Source organism: Ornithorhynchus anatinus, chromosome 4 (assembly GCF_004115215.2).
Source record: "Ornithorhynchus anatinus isolate Pmale09 chromosome 4, mOrnAna1.pri.v4, whole genome shotgun sequence".
In the NCBI taxonomy this organism is placed as follows: Eukaryota; Metazoa; Chordata; class Mammalia; order Monotremata; family Ornithorhynchidae; genus Ornithorhynchus; species Ornithorhynchus anatinus.
In genome coordinates this window covers 91,166,664-91,187,954 of record NC_041731.1, presented here as the reverse complement: position 1 = coordinate 91,187,954, position 21,291 = coordinate 91,166,664, and the positions used below count along the sequence as shown (strand labels likewise).

General features: G+C 40.5%; 1 protein-coding gene across 1 annotated transcript in view; it reads right to left on the bottom strand.

Annotated features, from left to right (window-relative positions):
- DPYD (dihydropyrimidine dehydrogenase) overlaps positions 1–21,291 on the bottom strand; it is an 832,560-nt gene that overhangs the window by 374,723 nt on the left and 436,546 nt on the right. The window contains exon 13 of the mRNA XM_029062931.2: positions 16,904–17,119. Within this exon, the coding sequence (XP_028918764.1) occupies positions 16,904–17,119 (216 nt within the window). The remainder of the gene's footprint in view (positions 1–16,903; positions 17,120–21,291) is intronic.

Here is a 21,291-nt window from a genome sequence, read left to right as displayed (position 1 = left end):
GTCTGCCTCCCCCCTTCTAGACTGTGAGCCCGTTGCAGGCAGGGTTTGTCTCTATATGTTGCTGAACTGTACTTCCCAAGCACTTAGTACAGTGCTCTGCACACAGTAAGTGCTCAATAAATATGACTGAATGAATGAATAAATCTCACCACCAGCACTATATCATCATACTCTAAGCTTAGGAGTCAGAGGTCATGGGTTCTTATGCCGGCTCCGCCACCTGTCAGCTGTGTGACTTTGGGCAAGTCACTTCACTTCTCGGTGCTTCAGTTACCTCATCTGGAAAATGGGGATGACCTGTATCTAACCCAGCACTTAAAATAGTGCTCGGCACCTAGTAAGCGCTTAACAAATTCCAACATTAATATACACACATACTCACACAGAGAGCTGTCGGTCCAAAATGTTATTTGAGGGCTTACTCTGTGAAGAGAACTGTACATAACTAACTCCCGCTTGGTATTCTTTTTAAAAGTACAACCAAAATGTGCATATGGACCAGAAAATATGTCTTAAGTCTAAGTTTAAATGATTGGTATTGCATATGAAAATGCTTCCACACAGTTGTGTGGCTTTGGGCAAGTCACTTCACTCCTCTGTGCCTCAGTTCCCTCATCTGTAAAATGGGGACTAAGACTGTGAGCCCCACATGGAACAACCTGATCACCTTGCATCCACCCCAGTGCTTTGTGCTTTGCACAAAGTAAGCACTTAACAAAAACCATCATCATCGTTCTTATTTATGCAACGCTGTTGGCAGAAGACCTGAAGAAAGCAAAACTCCTAATTCTGTCCAATATTGCCCAATTGCTTCATAAAGTATCCTCTTGGAATCATATTTAAATTTTATTTTTCATATTTGATATGGTCATGGGGTTCAATGGATCATTCAGTGGTTAGTTAAAAAAAATATGTTTTCCGATCTGTTTTCCATCTACATGGTTCATGTGGCATAGACATAGGTGATCGGAAATACCCAGGCATGTGTCGTGTGCTTCTGATCAATCAGTATCCAGAGCTGAGAGATGGCCAGAAATTTTTTTTAAAGAGTGATCCTAGAGCCAGAAAGAGATCCGGCCTTATGCTCGCTTCCTAGAGCCCTTTCTCTTCCAGGTGCAGCTGCCAATTCCTGCTCCTCCTAGTTACCCCAAGCTCTCTCAAGACCTCTGTTCTGGGTCATTTACTGGGCTTGTTTCCCATTTGTTTTTCATGGCATCTGTTAAGCACCCACTACATGACCAGGAACTTTACCACGTGCTGGAGTAGATACAAGCCGAACACGTTGAACGCGGTCTCTGTCCCACATTGGGCTCACAGTCTTAATTCCCCAATTCACAGATGAAGTAGTTGAGACACCAAGAAGTTAAGACCGAGATCACCTGGCAGCCACGAGGAAGGGTAGAGGTTAGAATCCAAGTCCTCCTACTCCCAGGCCTTTCCACTACAGTTAAAGTGGCTATATAGTTAGAATGAAATAATTAAAAGAGCCCACCTTGCCACATTTTAATGAGATGGGTGTTTTCGAGAGAAGCGTGATTATCACATCTCCATGCTGAATATCCACTAGCCCTTAAGAACGAACGGTCAAGACAGGAATGATAAAAATATTGTCAGAGAACACGACTGGAAAGCGCGCAGCACCCTGAAGACCTCCTAAAAATAATAATTCCTCTTCTCCCACTTCTGTCAGTGTCATCCTTTCACTTGGATTTGCACCCTTAATCCAATCCTCCCCCATCCCCACATAGCCAAAATCGATTTATTTAAATTAGGGTCTGTCTCCCCCTCTAGACTGTAAACTCACTCTGGGCATGGAATGTATCTACCCGCTTTGCTATATTGTACTCTCCGTAGCAGTTAGTCATAATTATACTACTAATAATAATAATGGTGTGGGGGATACAAGTTGATCAGGTTGTCCCACGTGACGCTCTCGGTTTTAACCCCCATTTTACAGATGAGGCAACTGAGGCACAGAGAAGTGAAGTGACTTGCCCAAAGCCACACAGCTGGCAAGTGGCAGAACTGGGATTAGAACCCACGACCTCTGACTCCCAAGCCTGGGATCTTTCCACTGAGCCACGCTGCTTCTTGAGTATAGTGCTCTGCACACAGTAAGCGCTCAATCAACACAACTGATTGAATGAAATACACTGGAAGAAGCAGCACGGTCTAGTGGATAGAGCATGGGCCTGGGAGTCAGAAGGATCTGGGTTCTAATGCTGCATCCACCACTTGACTGCTGTGTGGCCTTGGGCAAGTCACTTAACTTCTCTGCGCCTCCTCTGTAAAATGGGGATTCAGACCTGGAACCCCACGTGGGATGGGGACTGTGTCCACCCCGGTTAGCCTGTGTCTACTCCGGCTCTAAGAACAGGGCCTATAACGGTTTGAAGCAGCACGGTGTAGTGGATAGAACATGGGTCTGGGAGTCAGAAGGTCATGAGTTCTAATCCCAGCTCCACCATTTGTCTGCTGTGACCTTGGGCAAGTCACTTCACCTCTCTGTGCCTCAGTTACCTCATCTGTAAAATGGGGATTGAGACTGGGTGCCCCATTTGGGACAGGGACTGTGTCCAAGCTTTGTTCGTATCCCCCCCAGTGCTTAGTATAGCGACTGGCTCAAAGTAAGTGGAAAGAGCCCGGGCTTGGGAGTCAGAGGATGTAGGTTCTAATCTTGACTCTGCCACTTAGCTGTGTGACCTTGGGCAAGTCACTTCACTTCTCTGGGCCTCAATTACCTCATTTGTAAAATGGGGTTTAAGATGATTATGAGCCCTCTGTGGGACAACCTGATTACTCTGTATCTACCCCACTGTCTAGAACAGTGTTTGACACATAGTAAGCGCTTAACAAATACCATCATTATTATTATTAGTGCTTGACACATAGTAAGCGCTTAACAAATGCCAACTTTATTATTATGATTCTTATAATCTAACGTACAAAGCAACTGGAAGCTGGAGCTAGTCTTGTATTTTCTTTTCGCAGTATGTTTTCAAGTGTCACTCAGCTGTCCGTTACCCCCGAGCCAGGGAAGACTAACAAAACCTTCGGTGTGCGCATGACAACCCTTTTGTTTCTGCTGAATCCGTATTCTGTCACCCACTGGCGCCGCGTGCTTTCCAGTCATGTTCTCTGCCAGTCCTTACCAGTTGGCCAATTATACAAGCTGCTTCCCAGACATCAGACACAAATTCCACAAGACTGCTGTGCAAGCGTACCCTAATTAACCATCAGCTTAATTAGACAATTTACTGTGTAATTAGCAGGCAATTAGTCAACACCTCTCAGATCTTATTGACTGCTGTGACACCCTTTCCTACTCTGCACATTCCAATACACAACAGCTACCATGTTTCTAGCATTCCCAAACTCCTGTACTACATGGATATGGGCAGAGAGAAGTGAATAATATTACATAACAAAAGGAAAAATCAATATGTAGCCTGTCCAATTATTGAACTGTTTACTAGCTTGACTTTTTTTTTTTTTGAACACTGGAGGACCAGCTGCTAGTGTGAGAAGCTCTTGGACAATTAACTCTATTTTCCTTTCAACCTCCAAATAATAGGTTCAAATTCAACCTCTAAATATGTTTTTCCTGTACAAAACTTAATGAAAAACCCTTTATATTTCATTTAATACAAATTACGCCTTATGATTAACTATGCCTATGAGTAAATTGGGGAAATTTACTAGCCTTGTGTGTCGGAGATTTACATGTTTAAATCTCATTAATGTTAATAGCAGTGATATACACAAATCCCCTCACACTAGCAGAATTCACTCTCCAAGACCTTCATGTACATTCTTTGTATCTTTTGATGAACTAAAAAGCCTCATAAATCAAGCATGGGAAGTGGGAAAGTTTTATTTTGGATTAATGCTCATAGCATATTTACCTTAGTAATCGTTAACTGAATGTGAGAAAACATCTTAAGAATTATTTTTTCTTAGCACACGTATGCCACACAATATTCTATGTAAATCTAGAAATAAAAATCCTGAAATTATTTTGCCATGGCAGTGAAAGGAGACTGATGTGATATTCCAACAAAGCAACTCAACTTTTTCCAATTTAGCACCATAGATTCCCATCACTCAACCTCTCAGTATCCTCCTCCTCTTCCCCCTTTCCAGCTTTCCTAAAGCTTTCTTTTTTCCTTATTACACAGCTTCCTCCCCTAAAATCCTCCTTCCAAGAAGAAATTCTGGACTCTTGGCCAAAATGGGAATACCTTTTGAGTGGGCAAAATATGTTTCAGTCCTTTTGCATCATTGATGAATTTCCTCCAAATTATGCTTGAGTCACTTTGGCCTATGATTCAATGTTGCACCTGAAGGAACAGTCATGTCCAAACTGTCAGATCCTGGACTTGCCTTCCTTATGAATTTCTCTGATGAGCTGTTTGAAAGCATGAAGTAAGTAAAACACTTTAAATGTGTGAATGGCTCTTTGATCAACGTTGTGATTCAATGAGGCATTGTTAACTGGCGGCAAGATAATTTTGGACCTTTTCACACAGGATGGCTAAGGTCTATTCGGTGGAAAGAACAAGGGGTTGAGAGTGAGACCCGGGCTCTAATCCCAACTCTGTCTCTAGTCTACTGTGTGATCTTGATGAAGATAATCGCTTTGTGCCTATCGCATCTTCTGTAAAATGGAGAGAATAAAATCTACTTCTACTAGCCTCACGGATATTGGGAGGATAAAATTAGGTAATGTGAATAAGCTTTGAAAAATATACAAGCTAAACCAATTTAAGCTAAACAAATTTAAGATATTAAAATCTGAAATCAAGATTTCCTCAGGTGGCACAGAGAGTCCACATTTGGGAGAAAAAAAATTCACTTCAGATATCCAAATGCCTAAGAGATGTATCTTTGAAAATCCCTTCCTAAATTTAATGGTTTGGGTTTGTCTCGGGTGCACTGCCATCTAGAAGTATAAAAGGTCCTTAGTAATCACCTCCAAATGCTGTCTTCTCTCACAAAAGATAAATCCACTCAGTAAATCCACTCTCTCTTGCAGTAGTGAGCCATTTCAACAGTGAGGAACACTAGGTTAAATGACTAGCCACTTTATTTCCTTCAGAGAGGTGGGTCATGTTATAATTGCAGCAGTATGGCTATCAGCGGCCTCCCGTGCATCTTGACATTATGCAGGTAAAAACTATTCCCAACTTTCCAAGAATGTCTCTCTCATCTTTTGTCTTCATCCCCTTTCATATTATTATCAAACTTTTACCTTAGGTACAATTTTGCAAGTGATACCTGCTATGTTCCATGTACTAAGAAGCAACAAGATCTAGGGGAAAGGGAGTCAGGACCAGAATTCTAATCCTGTCTCTGCTTGGTGCCTAATATATGACTTTCTCTGTGCTTAAGTTTCCTCAAGAGTAAAATGGGGGCTCATGTCTGTTCTTCCTAGTTTGACTGTGAGCCCTATGGGACAGGAACTGTGTCTGACCTGATTATCTTGTGCTTTTATTATTATTTTGTTCTTCTGTCCACAGTGGGAAAAGATGATCTGTGTTTCCAATAAAACAGCTTCTACATCACTTAGTCGCACAGCCACGGTAAATCCTGAACCCCCATCCCAATCTTGTCAGCATTATAGTACAATTGTTCTCTTAGGGGTCAGAGAAAAGTCTAGAGGAGTGCCCAATTTCACTCTGCTTACCACTAAAAAAAAATGCCTCTAAACAATCTAATGTAGAACTCAATCTAATACTTTTTCTGGTTCTCTTACTGGTACTTAAAGAAATCTTTTAATTACACCATCGGACATTTCTGACTCCTGATACGGGATGATGCGATCACCACCCCACAGCAAAATTCAAAGAAGATTCATACCAAAGGTCTAAAAGATTACTGCCACCTGGAAGTAGGAGTGTCTCACTCCATTTATGGAACTGGAAGTGGCAGCCAAACATTAATGAAATCAAATGTTACCCAACTTCAAACAGGTATGTCCTCAAATTGATAATAATAATAATAATAATACTGGTATTTTTAAGTTCTTACTACGTGCCAAGCACTGTTCTAAGTGCTGGGGTAGGTCAAAGGTCATCAGGTTGTCCCACGAGGGGCTCACAGACAACCCACATTTTACAGATGAGGTAACTGAGGCACAGAGAAGTGAAGTGACTTGCCCAAAGTCACAGGGCAGACAAGTGGCGGAACCAGGACTAGAACCCATGGCCTCAGACTCCCAAGCCCTTGTTCTTGCCACTAAGCCAGGCAAATCAGTAATGTAATGATGAAAGAAAATTAATTAAGCTCACACTAACTGCATTTTCTGAAGTATTCATATACCACATTGGTTCATTCATTCATTCAATAGTATTTATTGAGCGCTTCCTATGTGCAGAACACTAAGCGCTTGGAATGTACAAATCGGTAACAGATAGAGACAGTCCCTGCCCTTTGACAGGCTTACAGTCTAATTGGGGGAGACGGACAGACAAGAGCAATAGATAAATAGAATCAAGGTGATGAACATCTCATTAAAACAACAGCAAATAGAATCAAGGTGATGTACATCTCATTAACAAAATAAATAGGGTAACAAAAACACATACAGTTGAGTGGACGAGTACAGTACTGAGGGGATGGGAAGGGAGGGGGGAGGAGCAGAGGGAAAGGGGGGAAAAGAGGGCTTAGCTGAGGAGATGTGAAGGGGAGGTAGAGGGAATAGAGGGAAAAGGGGAGTTCAGTCTGGGAAGACCTCTTGGAGGAGGTGAGCTTTAAGTAGGGTTTTGAATAGGGGAAGAGTATTGCTTGGTGTCCATCAATACTGGTTAATAGTTCATTCATTCATTCATTCATTCAATAGTATTTATTGTGCAATTACTATGAGCAGAGCACTGTACTAAATAAATTTCTGATGGTTTTATGTTACATACAAAAAAGCACCAATTCCATATTTTGGAAGATTATAAAGGAACCAAGATCTTTTCTTTTTAATTTAATAACTTGTTCCTTATTATTTTAATTTGGAAAATATTGAAAGGGTCAGGAGAAGCACCATGGTCTAGTAGATAGATCATGGGCCTGGGAGCTAAAAGGATCTGGGTTCTAAACCCAGTTCTGCCACCTGTCTGATGTTTAATAATGTTGGTATTTGTTAAGCGCTTACTATGTGCAGAGCACTGTTCTAAGCGCTGGGGTAAACACAGGGGAATCAGGTTGTCCCACGTGGGGCTCACAGTCTTAATCCCCATTTTACAGATGAGGGAACTGAGGCCCAGAGAAGTGAAGTGACTTGCCCACAGTCACACAGCTGACAAGTGGCAGAGCTGGGATTCGAACTCATGAGCCCTGACTCCAAAGCCCGTGCTCTTTCCACTGCGCCACGCTGCTTCTCAACCTTGGGCAAGTTACTGAACTACTCTGTGCATCAGCTACCTCATCTGTAAAATGGAGATTAAGACTCTGAGCCACATGTGGGACAGGAACTGTGTCTAACCTGATGGGCTTGCATTCACCCCAGCAATTAGAATGGTGTCTGGCACAGAGTAAGCGCTTAACAAATATCATGAAAAAAAGAAAGGGAAGTAAGAGAAAAAGTTGCCACTATCCTTCTGAAAAGGGTATTGTTTTGTTATTGCATCACGGGTATTATAAAAGAGTACTGTATTCTTGCTAAAATAAAATAGCATGTGTCTGATCATTTAGGAAAATATAGTGCTCCACGAATTGAAAATATTGCTACTGTACTACATAAGTAGGATCATTTGCCTGGTCAAAGTCCAAAGTGAATTTTGTCTTTAGGATTTGAGTGATTTGTTGGAGTAGAAGAAAAGATCTTTAGGATTGATTTCATTAAGATGGTTTAGAAGATAGGAGTGAGAAAGTAGAGGAAGGAACAGGTAAGGTGAAAAAGCTGCAGGATGCAGATGTATAAGCAGGAAGAGGTGAGGCAAGTGATGTCACTTCATTTGGCTGAAAAAAATACTTTTTTCAACCTTGTAAATCTTCAATTAACAACTTAAATGTAAATCTTTGAACATGCATACAAATTACTTGTAGTGGACAGGCAGCATAGATGAATTTCAGAAGAGATTAGGGTTCTTACTCTTATCATGAAGGAATGTCAAGATGAGCAAATCTGATAGGAATGCCATCCCTAATTAATGATGATTGATTTGGGATTAGGATTAGGTAAGGAAACCTTTGATGAACACTGAGTGTCAAATCTACTCATCCACAAAAAAAATTTAAAAAAACCACCAAACCTTGCAGCTGTTCAATTGGTTGAACTGCAATCTCTAAAACGGTATTGAGTTATAAGGATAGACTTAATTTATCAAGTAATAGGATATACTTTATGGAACCAGAATTTTCCATTTCCATTAACACCAGTCAGTAAAAGAGGATCCAAATAAGTTTTTGGTTTTTTTTCTCCCCATCACTATGTCAAAGTGATCCACAGGTAAATCTACGCTGCACATATATTTTCTCATTAGAAGTCCAATTGATTCACATGATGTCCACTTTTCTAAATTATTTTTGATTTAACACATGTGAAATTCCAGTCTGCAATAGAAGGGACAATGGTTTGTATGGCATACTGGAAAACAAATTAGTCTAGGTTGCTGTTATATCCACATAATTTAGATATAGCATATATTTTCAGCCAATTGAAGGAAAATTCAGAACAAATTTCATCGATTACAATTCCCTTTCTGTGGTTAAAACAATTTTCACATTGTCCATCAATTGGAAATATATATATACATATATGTATAATTTGGGAGTTATGATAGATTAAACAATCAACTTTCAAACAGAGTAAACTGCTTTGAATGGTTCTCAGAAATATGGTATACCCTGCTCTGGCTTTACAGCTTTATATGTAATTCCTTCAGATCAAAAGCATAATTACTAAGCGAACACAGTTCATTTCCCCTCTCAGGGTCACACCTGAAGATTTCCAGTCCTCTACCAGTCTCGACTACGGGAGTGAGTGAGTCAAGCAGAGGCCTGTCCATTCCATTCCTAGCTTGGCCAGTGGCTAGTGAGTGGAAGGCCATCTGCTGCAAGTCAAAACTCCCCTGTGCTGGGCAGCAGTGGCCTGGGAGAGAGTCAAGGGTGGAGACTTGAGTCTCCTGCTCGGAAGGAGGCAGTGGTAAACAACTTCTGTATTTTTACCCAGAAAACTCAATGGATACACTGTGGGAATGACTGCAGATGGAGGTGGGGCATTCCGGAAGAGATGTGTCCATGATGTCGCTATGGGCCGGAGATGACTCCCCTGTGTCTACCCCAGCGCTTAGAACAGTGCTCTGCACATAGTAAGCGCTTAACAAATACCATCATTATTATTATTATTATGACTCGACAGCCTAAGACAAGACAGTTCATTTTCTGTCTCACAGTTATTTTTTTCTGCTAGAACATGAAAGGGTCCCCTAAAAAATGTAGCCTGAACTTTTAGTTGTGAAAAACACAAGTAAATATCCAGGGAGGGTAGTACACCAAACCCGGATAAAGTATTTCTTTATTCGTTCTCAAGCTTTCCCTTTGGGACACAGTAAAATTACTCCTAGTGACCAACCAAAATACTGAAATGAAGATCTATTTAAAAGATGGCTCCTTAGTTGCGTCCTAATACAAGATCATTCTTGTATTACAGATTACAGATTGTAGTGCAGATACTATTACAGATATCCACAGTCACTAATTTAATGCATGGGGGATCAATGGCACTAGGTCAAATATTTTCATTCTATAATGTACACTATTACTGTATTTGTTAAGCACTTATGTGTCAAGCACTGTTCAAAGCAGTAGTAGATATATTAATTAGGTATATTAATTAGGGGTAGATATATCAATTAGGTCAGCCACAGTACCTTTCCCACATGGGAATCACAGCCTGAGAGGGAGAATAGATATTGGATCTCCATTTTACAAGTGAGGAAATTGAGGCACAGAGAAGTTAAGGCACTTTTTTATGGTATTTGTTAAGCACTTAACTCTGTTCCAGGAACTATACTAAGTACTGGGGTAGACATAAGCTCATCAGGTTGACAACTGTACATGTTTCAAATAATTCCTATGGATTTAATCCCCATTTTACAGAAGAGGTAAGTGAGGTACAGAGAAGTTGGGTGGCTTGCCCAAAGTCACCCAGCAGTTAAATGGCCTAGCCAAGATTACATTCATTCAATAGTATTTATTGAGTGCTTACTGTGTATAGAGCACCGTACTAAGCAGTTGGGATTGGATCCCAGTTCCTTCTGACTCCCTGGCCCCTGCTCTATTCAATATGTCACACTGTTTCTTAATGTACTGTACTTATGTCCAATGTGTCCTGCAAGTCATTTTTTTTTTACCAAGGTCCTTAAATTTAGATGTTCAGGATAATACCAACAAATTGAAAAGAATATCTTCAACTGATGCGACTAAAATAAACTATTAAATTACAGATGCGTTGAATTTCAGTCATCTCAAAATCTTTTATAAAATTCATAGGCTGTTCTTCCTCTAGTTTCATTGATAGTATCTAGAATGGCTCCGGAATTATATATATATATATACACACACACACACATATATATTTTGAGTCTTTGCACCTTGAGTTTTGTAGGTACTCAGAATTTCGATCTTGGTGCAAATGAAACTTTTTTTCACTGTCTCAGGGAAGCCTTCTGAAATAGTGAAGGGATAGTACCATTAAGTAGAATGGTCTCAATGGACATCACTGCAATAAAGATGCAGTGTGACTGCATGACCTTTCTTTCTTTTACACTTAAAAAGCTTCTATTAAAAGCAATTATGCATGGGGAGCAATGGCAGCACCAGTTCGACTGTGGCGAGAGGAATTGTAGAATAGCATAATGGACTTAGAAGTATCATTCAAGGAGAGATTATTCAAATCTATTGGAGAGGTACTTCTTTCTAGGATATTTCTGTAGAACAGGTCTATATTTGACAAAATGTTTAGCATATGTTTTTACACTACAGTATGTTACCACTACAAAAGCACGATGGATTTTCCTAAAAATGCTTTAGGAAAGCAAAACTCAAAGTCTCTTTACACTATCAGTTTTAAGGCACTCAATCAGCTTTCTCCTTTCTGACTTACCTCAGAGATCTAACTAAACCCGATTCGCATCATTCCTCTATAGCCGACCTACTCCCTGCACCTCGACCGTGTCTATCCTGCCATCAGCCCCTTGCCCGTGTCCTCCCTTGGTCCTGGAACTCCTTCGCTTGATCATATCTGACAATCCACCAATCTCCCCACTTTTAAAAGCCTCCTTGAGTCACATCTCCTTCAAGAGCCCTTCCTTGATTAGGCCTCATTTCCCCTAACCCTCCTCCCCTCTGTGACTGTTCTCACCTTTGATGCCCACCCCAGCTCCACAACACTTATGAAAATATTTGTATATTCTATTTCCCCTTTATATAGTTCATTTTAATGTCCGTTCTTCCTGGAGACTGTAAGCTCCTTGTGGGCCGGCACAGAGATTACCGACTCTATTATATCGTACTCTCCCAAGAGCTTAGTAATGTGCTGTACACACAGTAAGTATTCAATAAGTATTGCTGATTGATTGACAGTCTTCATTATTATTCTTGAAAATAAAAACCCTAAAACAAACATTTAAGCTTTCAAACCGATGTCTTTACCCTTGAATAAATATTTGAGTACCCATCTATGTAAGACCCTTTCTAATAGTGAACTTCAAAGATACGACCTACTCCAGGTCGTATTAGTATTTTTAGCAACAAAGACTTGACTAATCATATTACAAGAAGTGTGTGAGTGTCCAATGAATTATATTTCTAACAGTCTAACTTATGGCAGCATTACTGATAGAGAATGTCAAATATGTATAGACTGTTTTTTTCTTAAAATTTCAAAATGAATAGGAAAAGCTTAATAACTGTGCATTTTTCATCATGACAATTCATTAGAGAATCAAATCGGTTTCCATGGTAATTGAACTTTGTTTTGTTCTCAGAGATACTATACTTTTTATCTTATTCATGTTTTTTCAAGAGGTATGGCTCCGTTCCAAAAAATATTAGCTACCATATTCAAATTATTTTGAATTTCATATTCTTATCACAATATCAACTGAACATTTTATAAAATAGTGCTTAAGCTGAGTCCAGGAGAGCAATTTGGGTATTTTAGGAAACATCTGAAAGACTAATTTTCGTGAGAAGAATGTGGTTAATCGAAAGTCAACCCTCTATATTCTTCAACACAGAGGAAAACAGACTTTTTTTCTACCTGACATTAACAATCCGATCATTTGCCTCCCTAAAGAAAGCACATATAACTTTTATGTAGACTGCACAATAAAGAATAATAATATTTCTGTTTACTGAGATATCAACTGGCATTTCAGTTCAACCAATGGTCTAAAGCTTCTTCTGCGTATTAGACCTCAATCTGGCATCTACAAATGTCAGGAGTATAAAAACAAATCCAAAAGTAGAGGATGAAAATCAAATGCACGTTCCGAGTTCCTAAAAAAAGAAACAAAGTTCACCTAAACATATTTCCTGCAGAAATCAGTGTAATATTCAGCTGTCAATCCAGAAAGACAACGAGGGAGCAACGTCTTCAGTAGGACTGGATAATAAAATTTCAAGCAGATGTTCAGGCAGGGGCCTAATTCTTGTTGAACTCCCTTGGTAAGCATTTAATTTCTTTATCATATGCAAGCTAGGCAAATTGTACTTCATCAAAACTCTATTGTGAAATATTAATATTTCATATGATAACAAAACTCCATAGAATAACCTTTGTCATATTAAGAACATCCGAATTTCAAATGTCAAGGTTCTGAATTTTAATGCATCTTAAGTAGCTTCTTGGCTTAGCACCATAAATTATAACTAGTTTAATCTAAATTAGTATGCTGTAATGCCACACAAATATGTACATTTTTAATAAGTTTCTTCAGCAAAAGGCTAAGACTTTGGAAAATCCCATGTTCATAACACTTAGGTGTGTGTGCTAAAACACTGTATCAATACAACGAGACTAAAGCGTGAGTAATTCGTGCACTGATATAAACAAGGCAATATTTATAGATTCACGATAAGTCATCTTGTTCATGCCAGAATATGGGCCAAACTGAATAGTCCATAACAAGATATGGCTCTTTTAAGAAAACCTGGAATAAATGACTATGTAATACGATATAAATAACAATTATCCATATAATGGATAAAAACATACCCTGTAATAATTACGATTTATAGAAAGATATTATTCAAAACACTCTGCAAAAACAGAAAACAATCCCTTTTATAAAAGATGACCATTAAACCCACTTCCTAAAAGCATCTCTGGCTTCCATTTTATGAGTTCCTATTTAATTTGCCTTTGTTCCCAGCCCTACTTTTTAACCAGCAATGCCGACTGCAGAATTGATAGATTGAAAACAAATGGGAGATTTAGAAAGAAGTTGGCCTACGCATTTATTTCTGCTGGAGCTCCTAATAAAGGCAACCGCTTCTAGGTTATTGAAAGCGACAGCATCACAAATCAATGTATGTCACTAACAGAGTAAAGACAGATGTTCCTGATTAATCAGAATTAAATTTTTACAAGCAAAGGAAACAGCTAAAAACAAAACAAACATTTCTATCATTCTATAGATTTCTTCTTCTGCACCCCTGAACTAACCAAAGCTGCTTACATTTTGAAAATAATCAAAGCGACTGAGAAAAGCTATGCTTTTTAATGGATATCACCTTGAATTCATCATTTTTTATTCACAATGGCCATTCAACTTTATTCCTGAAGATTTAATTTAAAAATTAATGCCATGTACACGATCAATATTATACCTTCCTTGTTGTCATGAATGGATATATTGATCATCTGGATCTGATTTAAATATGTTCTATTCATTGCTTCCCTAGATTCAATAAAAATGTTACCCCTTTAGTGGTTTGTTCTTCAGATAGAGTATGCTCCATAAACATCTGGGTTAAAAACCACCTCTTCAAAATACTTTCTGTTACGCACTAATAAAGTTCTGCCATCTAGGAACCTTTGGTTAGATTTGATTCCCTATTATTCCTCTACACTTGGGCAAAACATCTATGCAATACGGCCATAATTAGATAGCCACGATGGCTTGTGCCTAAGTACTGGCTATCGATCCAAGAGAAGGAGGGAAAAGGGAATGTGTTTAATGGAGCGTGTTTGCTTTCTATTATTCCCTTTGCTTTTGGACAAGCTTCCATAAAGTAGAGTGTCTCCATTTCTACAATTTGCTAGGTTTCCACATTTAAAAAAATTATTATTTACTAAATTTCAGGGGTGCATCTATATCTATCGATATATTTATATTTATATGATGTATGGCAATTAAAAGCTTTTGTCAATGTATTTTGATTCAGCTGCTATGATTTGGATTTCAAATCATTTTTAAAGATCAATTATGACATCATCTTTGATGTACATTCACTGTGACAAAGCACGGTAATAACTGTAATATCTGTTAAGCTCTATGTGCCCAGCACTTTACTAAGCACTGGGGTAGATGCAAGATGATCAGGATGGAGCTCACAGTCCAAGTAGAAAAATAAACAAGTATTGAATTCCCATTTCATAGAGAATTTAGTGACTTGTCCAAGGTTGCACAGCAAAGCCAGTGGTGGAACAGGGATTAAACTCCAGGTCCTCTGATTGCAAAGCCCATGCTCTTTCCACTAGACCTTGCTGTTTCGTGTGTATCTCTGTGTGTGTGTATATATTAGTATATATATATATATATACATATATATATTGCATATAATTAGTCAATAGTAGTATCTATTGAACACCTGTGTGCAGAGCACTGGACTAAGCACTTAGAGGAGAACAAAAGAGTTGGTAGACATGATTCCTACCCTGAAAATGCTCTACTGCAAAGACGCCTGCATATTCCTATTTTGCTACACAGTGCATTTGCTGAATGAATGGCGCTCGGACCCAGGGCAAGGCCAGTGGGAAGAAAAACCAAAATAGACTGCTCCATGTATTAGGCTAAAAGCCTCGAAAGAAGCCACATGGCTTTTCATCCATGGCAACTAGCAATGATGCATCTGGCTTATAAGAAGAGAAAGGAGATGTCAAGTACAATAAATAATAATAATGACGGTATTTGTTAAGCGCTTACTATGTGCAAAGTACTGTTCTCAGCGCTGGGGGGGATACAAGGTGATCAGGTTGTCCCACGTGAGGCTCACAGTCTTCGTCCCCATTTTACAGATGAGGTCACTGAGCCACAGATGCTTGCATCTTCCCTGGCACTGTGGGATAACGATATTTTCCATATTTATTTACACAACTGGAGTACAATATCAAAGGATATATATTTGTTGATTTAAAACACCTTTTGGGATGGAAGGCCTTTGTCCCTAAACCACACAACTCATTCGCATGGCTCAGTGGAAAGAGCCCGGGATTAGGAGTCAGAGGTCATGGGTTCTAATCCCGGCTCCTCCACCTGTCAGCTGTATGACTTTGGGCAAGTCACTTCACTTCTCAGTGCCTCAGTTATTTACCTCATCTGTAAAATGGGGATGAAGACTGCGAGCCTTAAGTGGGACAACCTGATTACCCTGTACGTATTCCAGTGCTTAGAACAGTGCTCAGTACATCATAAGCGCTTAACAAATACCAACATTATTATTATTATCATTTCTTGGGGAGTTTGCAGCTATTCACCACTGGGTGTTGGTGATGGATTCATGACAAGAACAGTTCCATCCGAATGAAATTTGTCTTTCATTTAGTGCACTAGAGTGGGGATGAAGTAGTTTCAAATTTCCTATTTGGCTTGTGGGCAACTGCAATGGGGTCAGGTCCTCTGACTGCTTCACAAGACATTGACTAGAGGAGAGCCATCTTCCTTTCTAATATCTTTCATGAATTGCAATTACTATTGCTTTGCTTCCAAGAATTAGAATCTCATAGGGTCGGAACAGCCAGCATATTTCCAAAATCTGAATTAATTCACACCAGTGACCTCCCGAGTGGACAGTGTGGCCTAGTGGCTACAGTGTGGCCTAGTGGCCTGAAGCAGTGTGGCTCAGTGGAAAGAGCACGGGCTTTGGAGTCAGGGCTCATGAGTTCGAATCCCAGCTCTGCCACTTGTTGGCTGTGTGACTGTGGGCAAGTCACTTCACTTCTCGGCGCCTCAGTTCTCTCATCTGTAAAATGGGGATTAAGACTGTGAGCCCCACGTGGGACAACCTGATTCCCCTATGTCTACCCCAGCGCTTAGAACAGTGCTCGGCACATAGTAAGCGCTTAACAAATACCAACATTATTAGTGAAAAGAGAATGCGACTGAAAGTCACGAGACCCATGTTTTAATTCTGGCTCCATGACTTTCCTGCTGTGTGACCTTGGGAAAGTCACTTCTATGCGCCTCAGGTTCCTCCTCTGTAAAAGGGAGATAAAATATCTGTTTTTCCTATTCAACTGTGAACCCCACATGGGAGAGGGACTGTGTCCAATTTAGTGATCTTGTATCTACTGTAGCACTTTGCACAGTGCTTGGCACATCGTAATCACTTGAATATTATTATCATATAACTATTTTTGTAGCCTTCAACCACAGAAATGACACACCATGCTGAAACAACTATTAGATCTATAAACGCCATTTGCAGTGATTACTTGTCTACTGCCAGAACTTTTGTGATGAACTCAGAAATACTCAAGCGGCTGAAAATGCCACCCTCCATTTGAGGGTTCTCCAAAAACCGTGGCAATCCTCAAATCCAGGAAAGGGCACAGGCACGTAATGGAAATGCTACGGTTTCACACCTATAATTTCCTTGGTCACATGAATAGATTTCTTGCCAATGATACCCAGACCACCTTTAAATGTTCAAACGTTACTTGATTCCGAAACGATTTCCTTACCTTATCAAGGGAGAATGTCTTTGTCAAAGCAAAGCCCCATCCGGCTTCGAAAGAGCGACGGATCATCGATGCGCTGGTCGCTGGGGTTGCACTGGCGAGGCCAAAAGGGTTTGGAAACTTCAGCCCAGCCATTTCTACGCTAATGTCCACGAGATCGATAGGCGTGCAAAAGACAGGTAGCTCAGGCTTGGCTGAGACCACTGCTCCGTACTGCGACTGAAAAACAAAACAAGAATCCAAGAATGCAGTCACCATCGGAATTTTCGCTAATCACTCATGGATGTGAGAGTTCGAGAGAAGCGTAAACATTGAATACATAGGGGATGCACGTGAATGCTTAGGGAGACGGAGATGGTCACAAAATCTCATTCAACTATGGGTTGTGGTAATAGTATTCACTGAGCTTCCACTGGGTACATATAGGAAGTGTTAAGAGAAGCACAAGGCATGTTCAGTCAATCAATCAAAGGCACTGATTCAGTGCTTACTTTGTGCAGAGCACTGTACTGAGCACTTGAAAAGAGTGAAGTACAATGAAGAAGCAGCGTGGCTTAGTGGAAAGAGCCTGGGCTTAGGAGTCAGAGGTCTCGGCTTCTAATCCCGCTTCTGCCACTTGTCAGCTGTGTGACTTCAGGCAAGTCGCTTAACTTCTCTGGGCCTCAATTCCCTCATCTGTAAAATGGGGATGAAGCCTGTGAGCCCTATGTGGGACACCCTGATGATCTTGTATCTACTCCAGCGCTTAGAACAGTGCTTTGCACATAGTAAGCACCTAACAAATGCTATCATCATTATTATAGAGTTGACGGTCTTGATCCTTGCCCACAAGGAGCTTACATTCTACAGACTGTCTCTAATAATAATAATAATTGTGATATTTGTTAAGCAATTACTACGTGCCAAGTATTTTACTAAGCACAGGGGTAAATACAAGACAATCAGGTCAGACACAGTCCCTGTCCCACATGAGGCTCACAATCTAACCAATCAATCATACTTACTGAGCACTTACTATTTGAAGAGCAATGTACTATATGCTTGGGAGAGCGCTATACAACAGAATTAGCAGACATATTTCCTGCCCATAAGGAAAACAGGCAGTGAATGAATCTCAATTTTACAGATGTGTGACTGTGGGAAAGTCACTTAACTTCTCTGTGCCTCAGTTCCCTCGTCTGTAAAATGGGGATTAAGACTGTGAGCCTCACACGGGATAACCTGATGACTCTGCATTACCTCCACCGCTTAGAACAGTGTTCTGCACATAGTAAGCACTTAACAAATACCAACATTATTATTATCATTATTATTATTATTATTAGCTAAGGAAACAGATGCAGAGAGGTTTAGTGACTTCCCAATGATCAAAAACAGACCAGTGACAGAGTCAGGACTAGAACCCAGAGCCTCTGACTCCCAGGCTCGTTCTCTTTCCCCTAAATCCTGTTCTTCCCCAAAAGGAATTTACATTCAAACAGTGGAGATGATAGAGAAGAAGCATGGCTCAGTGGAAAGAGCCCGGGCTTGGGAGTCAGATGTCATGGGTTCGACTTCCAGCTCTGGCACTTGTCAGCTGTGTGACTGTGGGCGAGTCACTTCACTTCTCTGTGCCTCAGTCCCCTCATCTGTAAAATGGGGATTAAGACTGTGAGCCTCATGTGGGACAACCTGATGACCCTGTATCTACCCCAGAGTTTAGAACAGTGCTCTGCACATAGTAAGTGCTTAACAAATACCAACTTTATTATTATTAAATACATTTATAAATATGATAATCAGAGTAAAAATAAATCAATAATATATACACAAGTGCAAAAGAAAGGTCTGAAAAAATGCATATGGCCAGAGGTGGGTGCCAGGGAGAGGGAATTAATTAGGGAAGGTTTTTTGGAAGAGGTTTGTAAGAGGTGGGAGAGCTGTGGTCTGCTAGCTTTTGGTGGGACTCGAGACAGAGTTTTGGGTGGGAAAATAGTGTGGTTGAGGGAACGGAGGAGTAAAAGTTAAGTTTGAGTTGAAACCTATAGTTCCCGTTCTCTATTAAAGATCATTAGAACCAAAATGAGTTAAAAATGGTGAATTATAACATTGAGAATCAAAATAATTTTCTATAACTAGCATGCCAAAAAAGTGATGAGAAAATAACAAACTTATTGTATTTCCACCTGTCTCAGAGGTTAATAATAATTATAATGCTGGTATTTGTGAAGTGCTTACTATATGCAGAGCACTGTTCTAAACGCTGGGGTAGATACAGGGTAATCACGTTGTCCTATATGGAGCTCACAGTCTTCAACCCCATTTTACAGATGAGGTAACTGAGGCACAGAGAAGTGAAGTGACTTGCCCACAGTCACACAGCTGACAAGTGGCAGAGCTGGGATTCAAATCCATGACCTCTGACTCCCAAGTCTGGGCTCTTTCCCCTGAGCCATGCTTCTTGTCTAGGTAAAGTGAGATCTTTGTCAAATAACCTAACTTTTCTTGCCTCCATTTTCCCTACCTTTCAAAATATTTGTTGTAAAATTTCCTATGTCACAAAGATGCTAAGTGAAAATGAGAAACAAGTACGCACACTGGAGCAAACAATGGTTCATTCATTCATTCATTCAATCATATTAATTGAGCAGCTCACTGGGAGCCAAGCACTGTATTAAGCACTTGGAAAGTACAGTACAGCAATAAAGAGAGAGAATCCCAGCCCATAACGGGCTTACAGTCTAGAGGTGGGGAGACAGACATCAAAACAAGTAAACAGGCAACGATATACATAAATAGAATTATAGATATTAGTTTAATTTAATTTAATGTTGGTATTTGTTAAGCGCTTACTATGTGCCGAGCACTGTTCTAAGCGCTAGGGTACACACAGGGGAATCAGGATGTCCCACGTGGGGCTCACAGTCTTAATCCCCATTTTACAGATGAGGTAACTGAGGCACAGAGAAGTTAAGTGACTTGCCCACGGTCACACAGCTGACAAGTGGCAGAGCTGGGATTTGAACTCATGACCTCTGACTCCAAAGCCCGTGCTAATATAAGTGCCGTGGAGCCGGGAGGGGAGGAAGAGCAAAGGGAGCGAGTCGAGTTGCTGCAGAAGGGAAGGGGAGCTGAGGAAATGGGAGCTTAGTCTGGGAAGGCCTCTCGGAGGAGGTGCGCCTTCAGTAGGGCTTTGAAGTGGGGAAAAGTGATAGTTTGGCGGATGTGGGGAGGGAGGGCGTTCCAGGCCAGAGGGAGGATGTGAGCCAGGTGTCGGCGGCGAGACAGGCGAGAAGGAGGCCCAGTGAGGAGGTTAGCACCAGAGGAGCGCAGTGTGAGGGCTGGGATGGAGGAGAGAAGGGAAGTGAGATAAGAAGGGGCAAGGTGATGGAGACCTTTAAAGTGAATAGAGAGGAGTTTTTGTTTGATACGGAGGTTGGTAGCAACCACTGGAGATTTTTAAGGAGTGTGTGGTGACATGCCCTGAACGTTTCTGTAGAGAGATGATTCGGGCAGTGGGGTGAAGTATGGACTCAAGTGGGGAGAGGCACGAAGTTAGAAATGGTTAAAAATCTCATACCTGAAAGCAAACTTCACATCTGAGAAAATTCTCTATTCTATATCACCAAGGTACCAGTTATTAAATCATCAATTCCACATCCCATAATGGCACTGAGAAGGGTAAATTTACCTCACCGATACATGCCATTTATCTCACAGAGGCCTTTATTCACTAGACAGGCCAAGTGTTTACATAGTTGTTTTAACTACAAATAGTTGTTTTATTAGATTGTAACAATAATAATAAATCTTCACAAAGCACTCAATCCTGGATAGTGTCCTTCAGAGAGTTATTTTCCCTTGATGAATGGTGTAAGGGAATTTGTAATGGGGAATTTCTTCCTCCTAAGAACGATTTCTTAAACAAGAGGTTATTTAGGCTGAATTTCTACACTGCAGACGTGAGCTTTGTGTAAAGAAAATTTTTAATTGTTTTAAATAAAATAATTTCAGGGCTCCGCCCCATCCAGAATGCACTGATCATCTTCTGACCTAGTGCTGGCTACCAAGGGTAGGTCACATATGCCAACCTTTGGTTTCACTATCACGACCTCACAAAGTCATGATCTGATGAAATGTGAAAGTACCATCTAATATCTCCTGGGAAACAGAGCTACCCAAGGACACTGAGATCGCTCCAGGACCATATTGATATAGGAAGCACTGCTCACCACATACCGGGACACAAAACTCACTCCTGGCTGGCTTAAAAGTGGCCATTCCTTTATTTTCTCTCTCCCTGCAGTGGAGAACACAGGACAGGTGTGGCTGTCTGACAACCCGGTGACAAAACCCCATCCTTTTATGTATCACAGCTGCCTGCCTGTACATCAACCTAGCCTCCTTTTTAC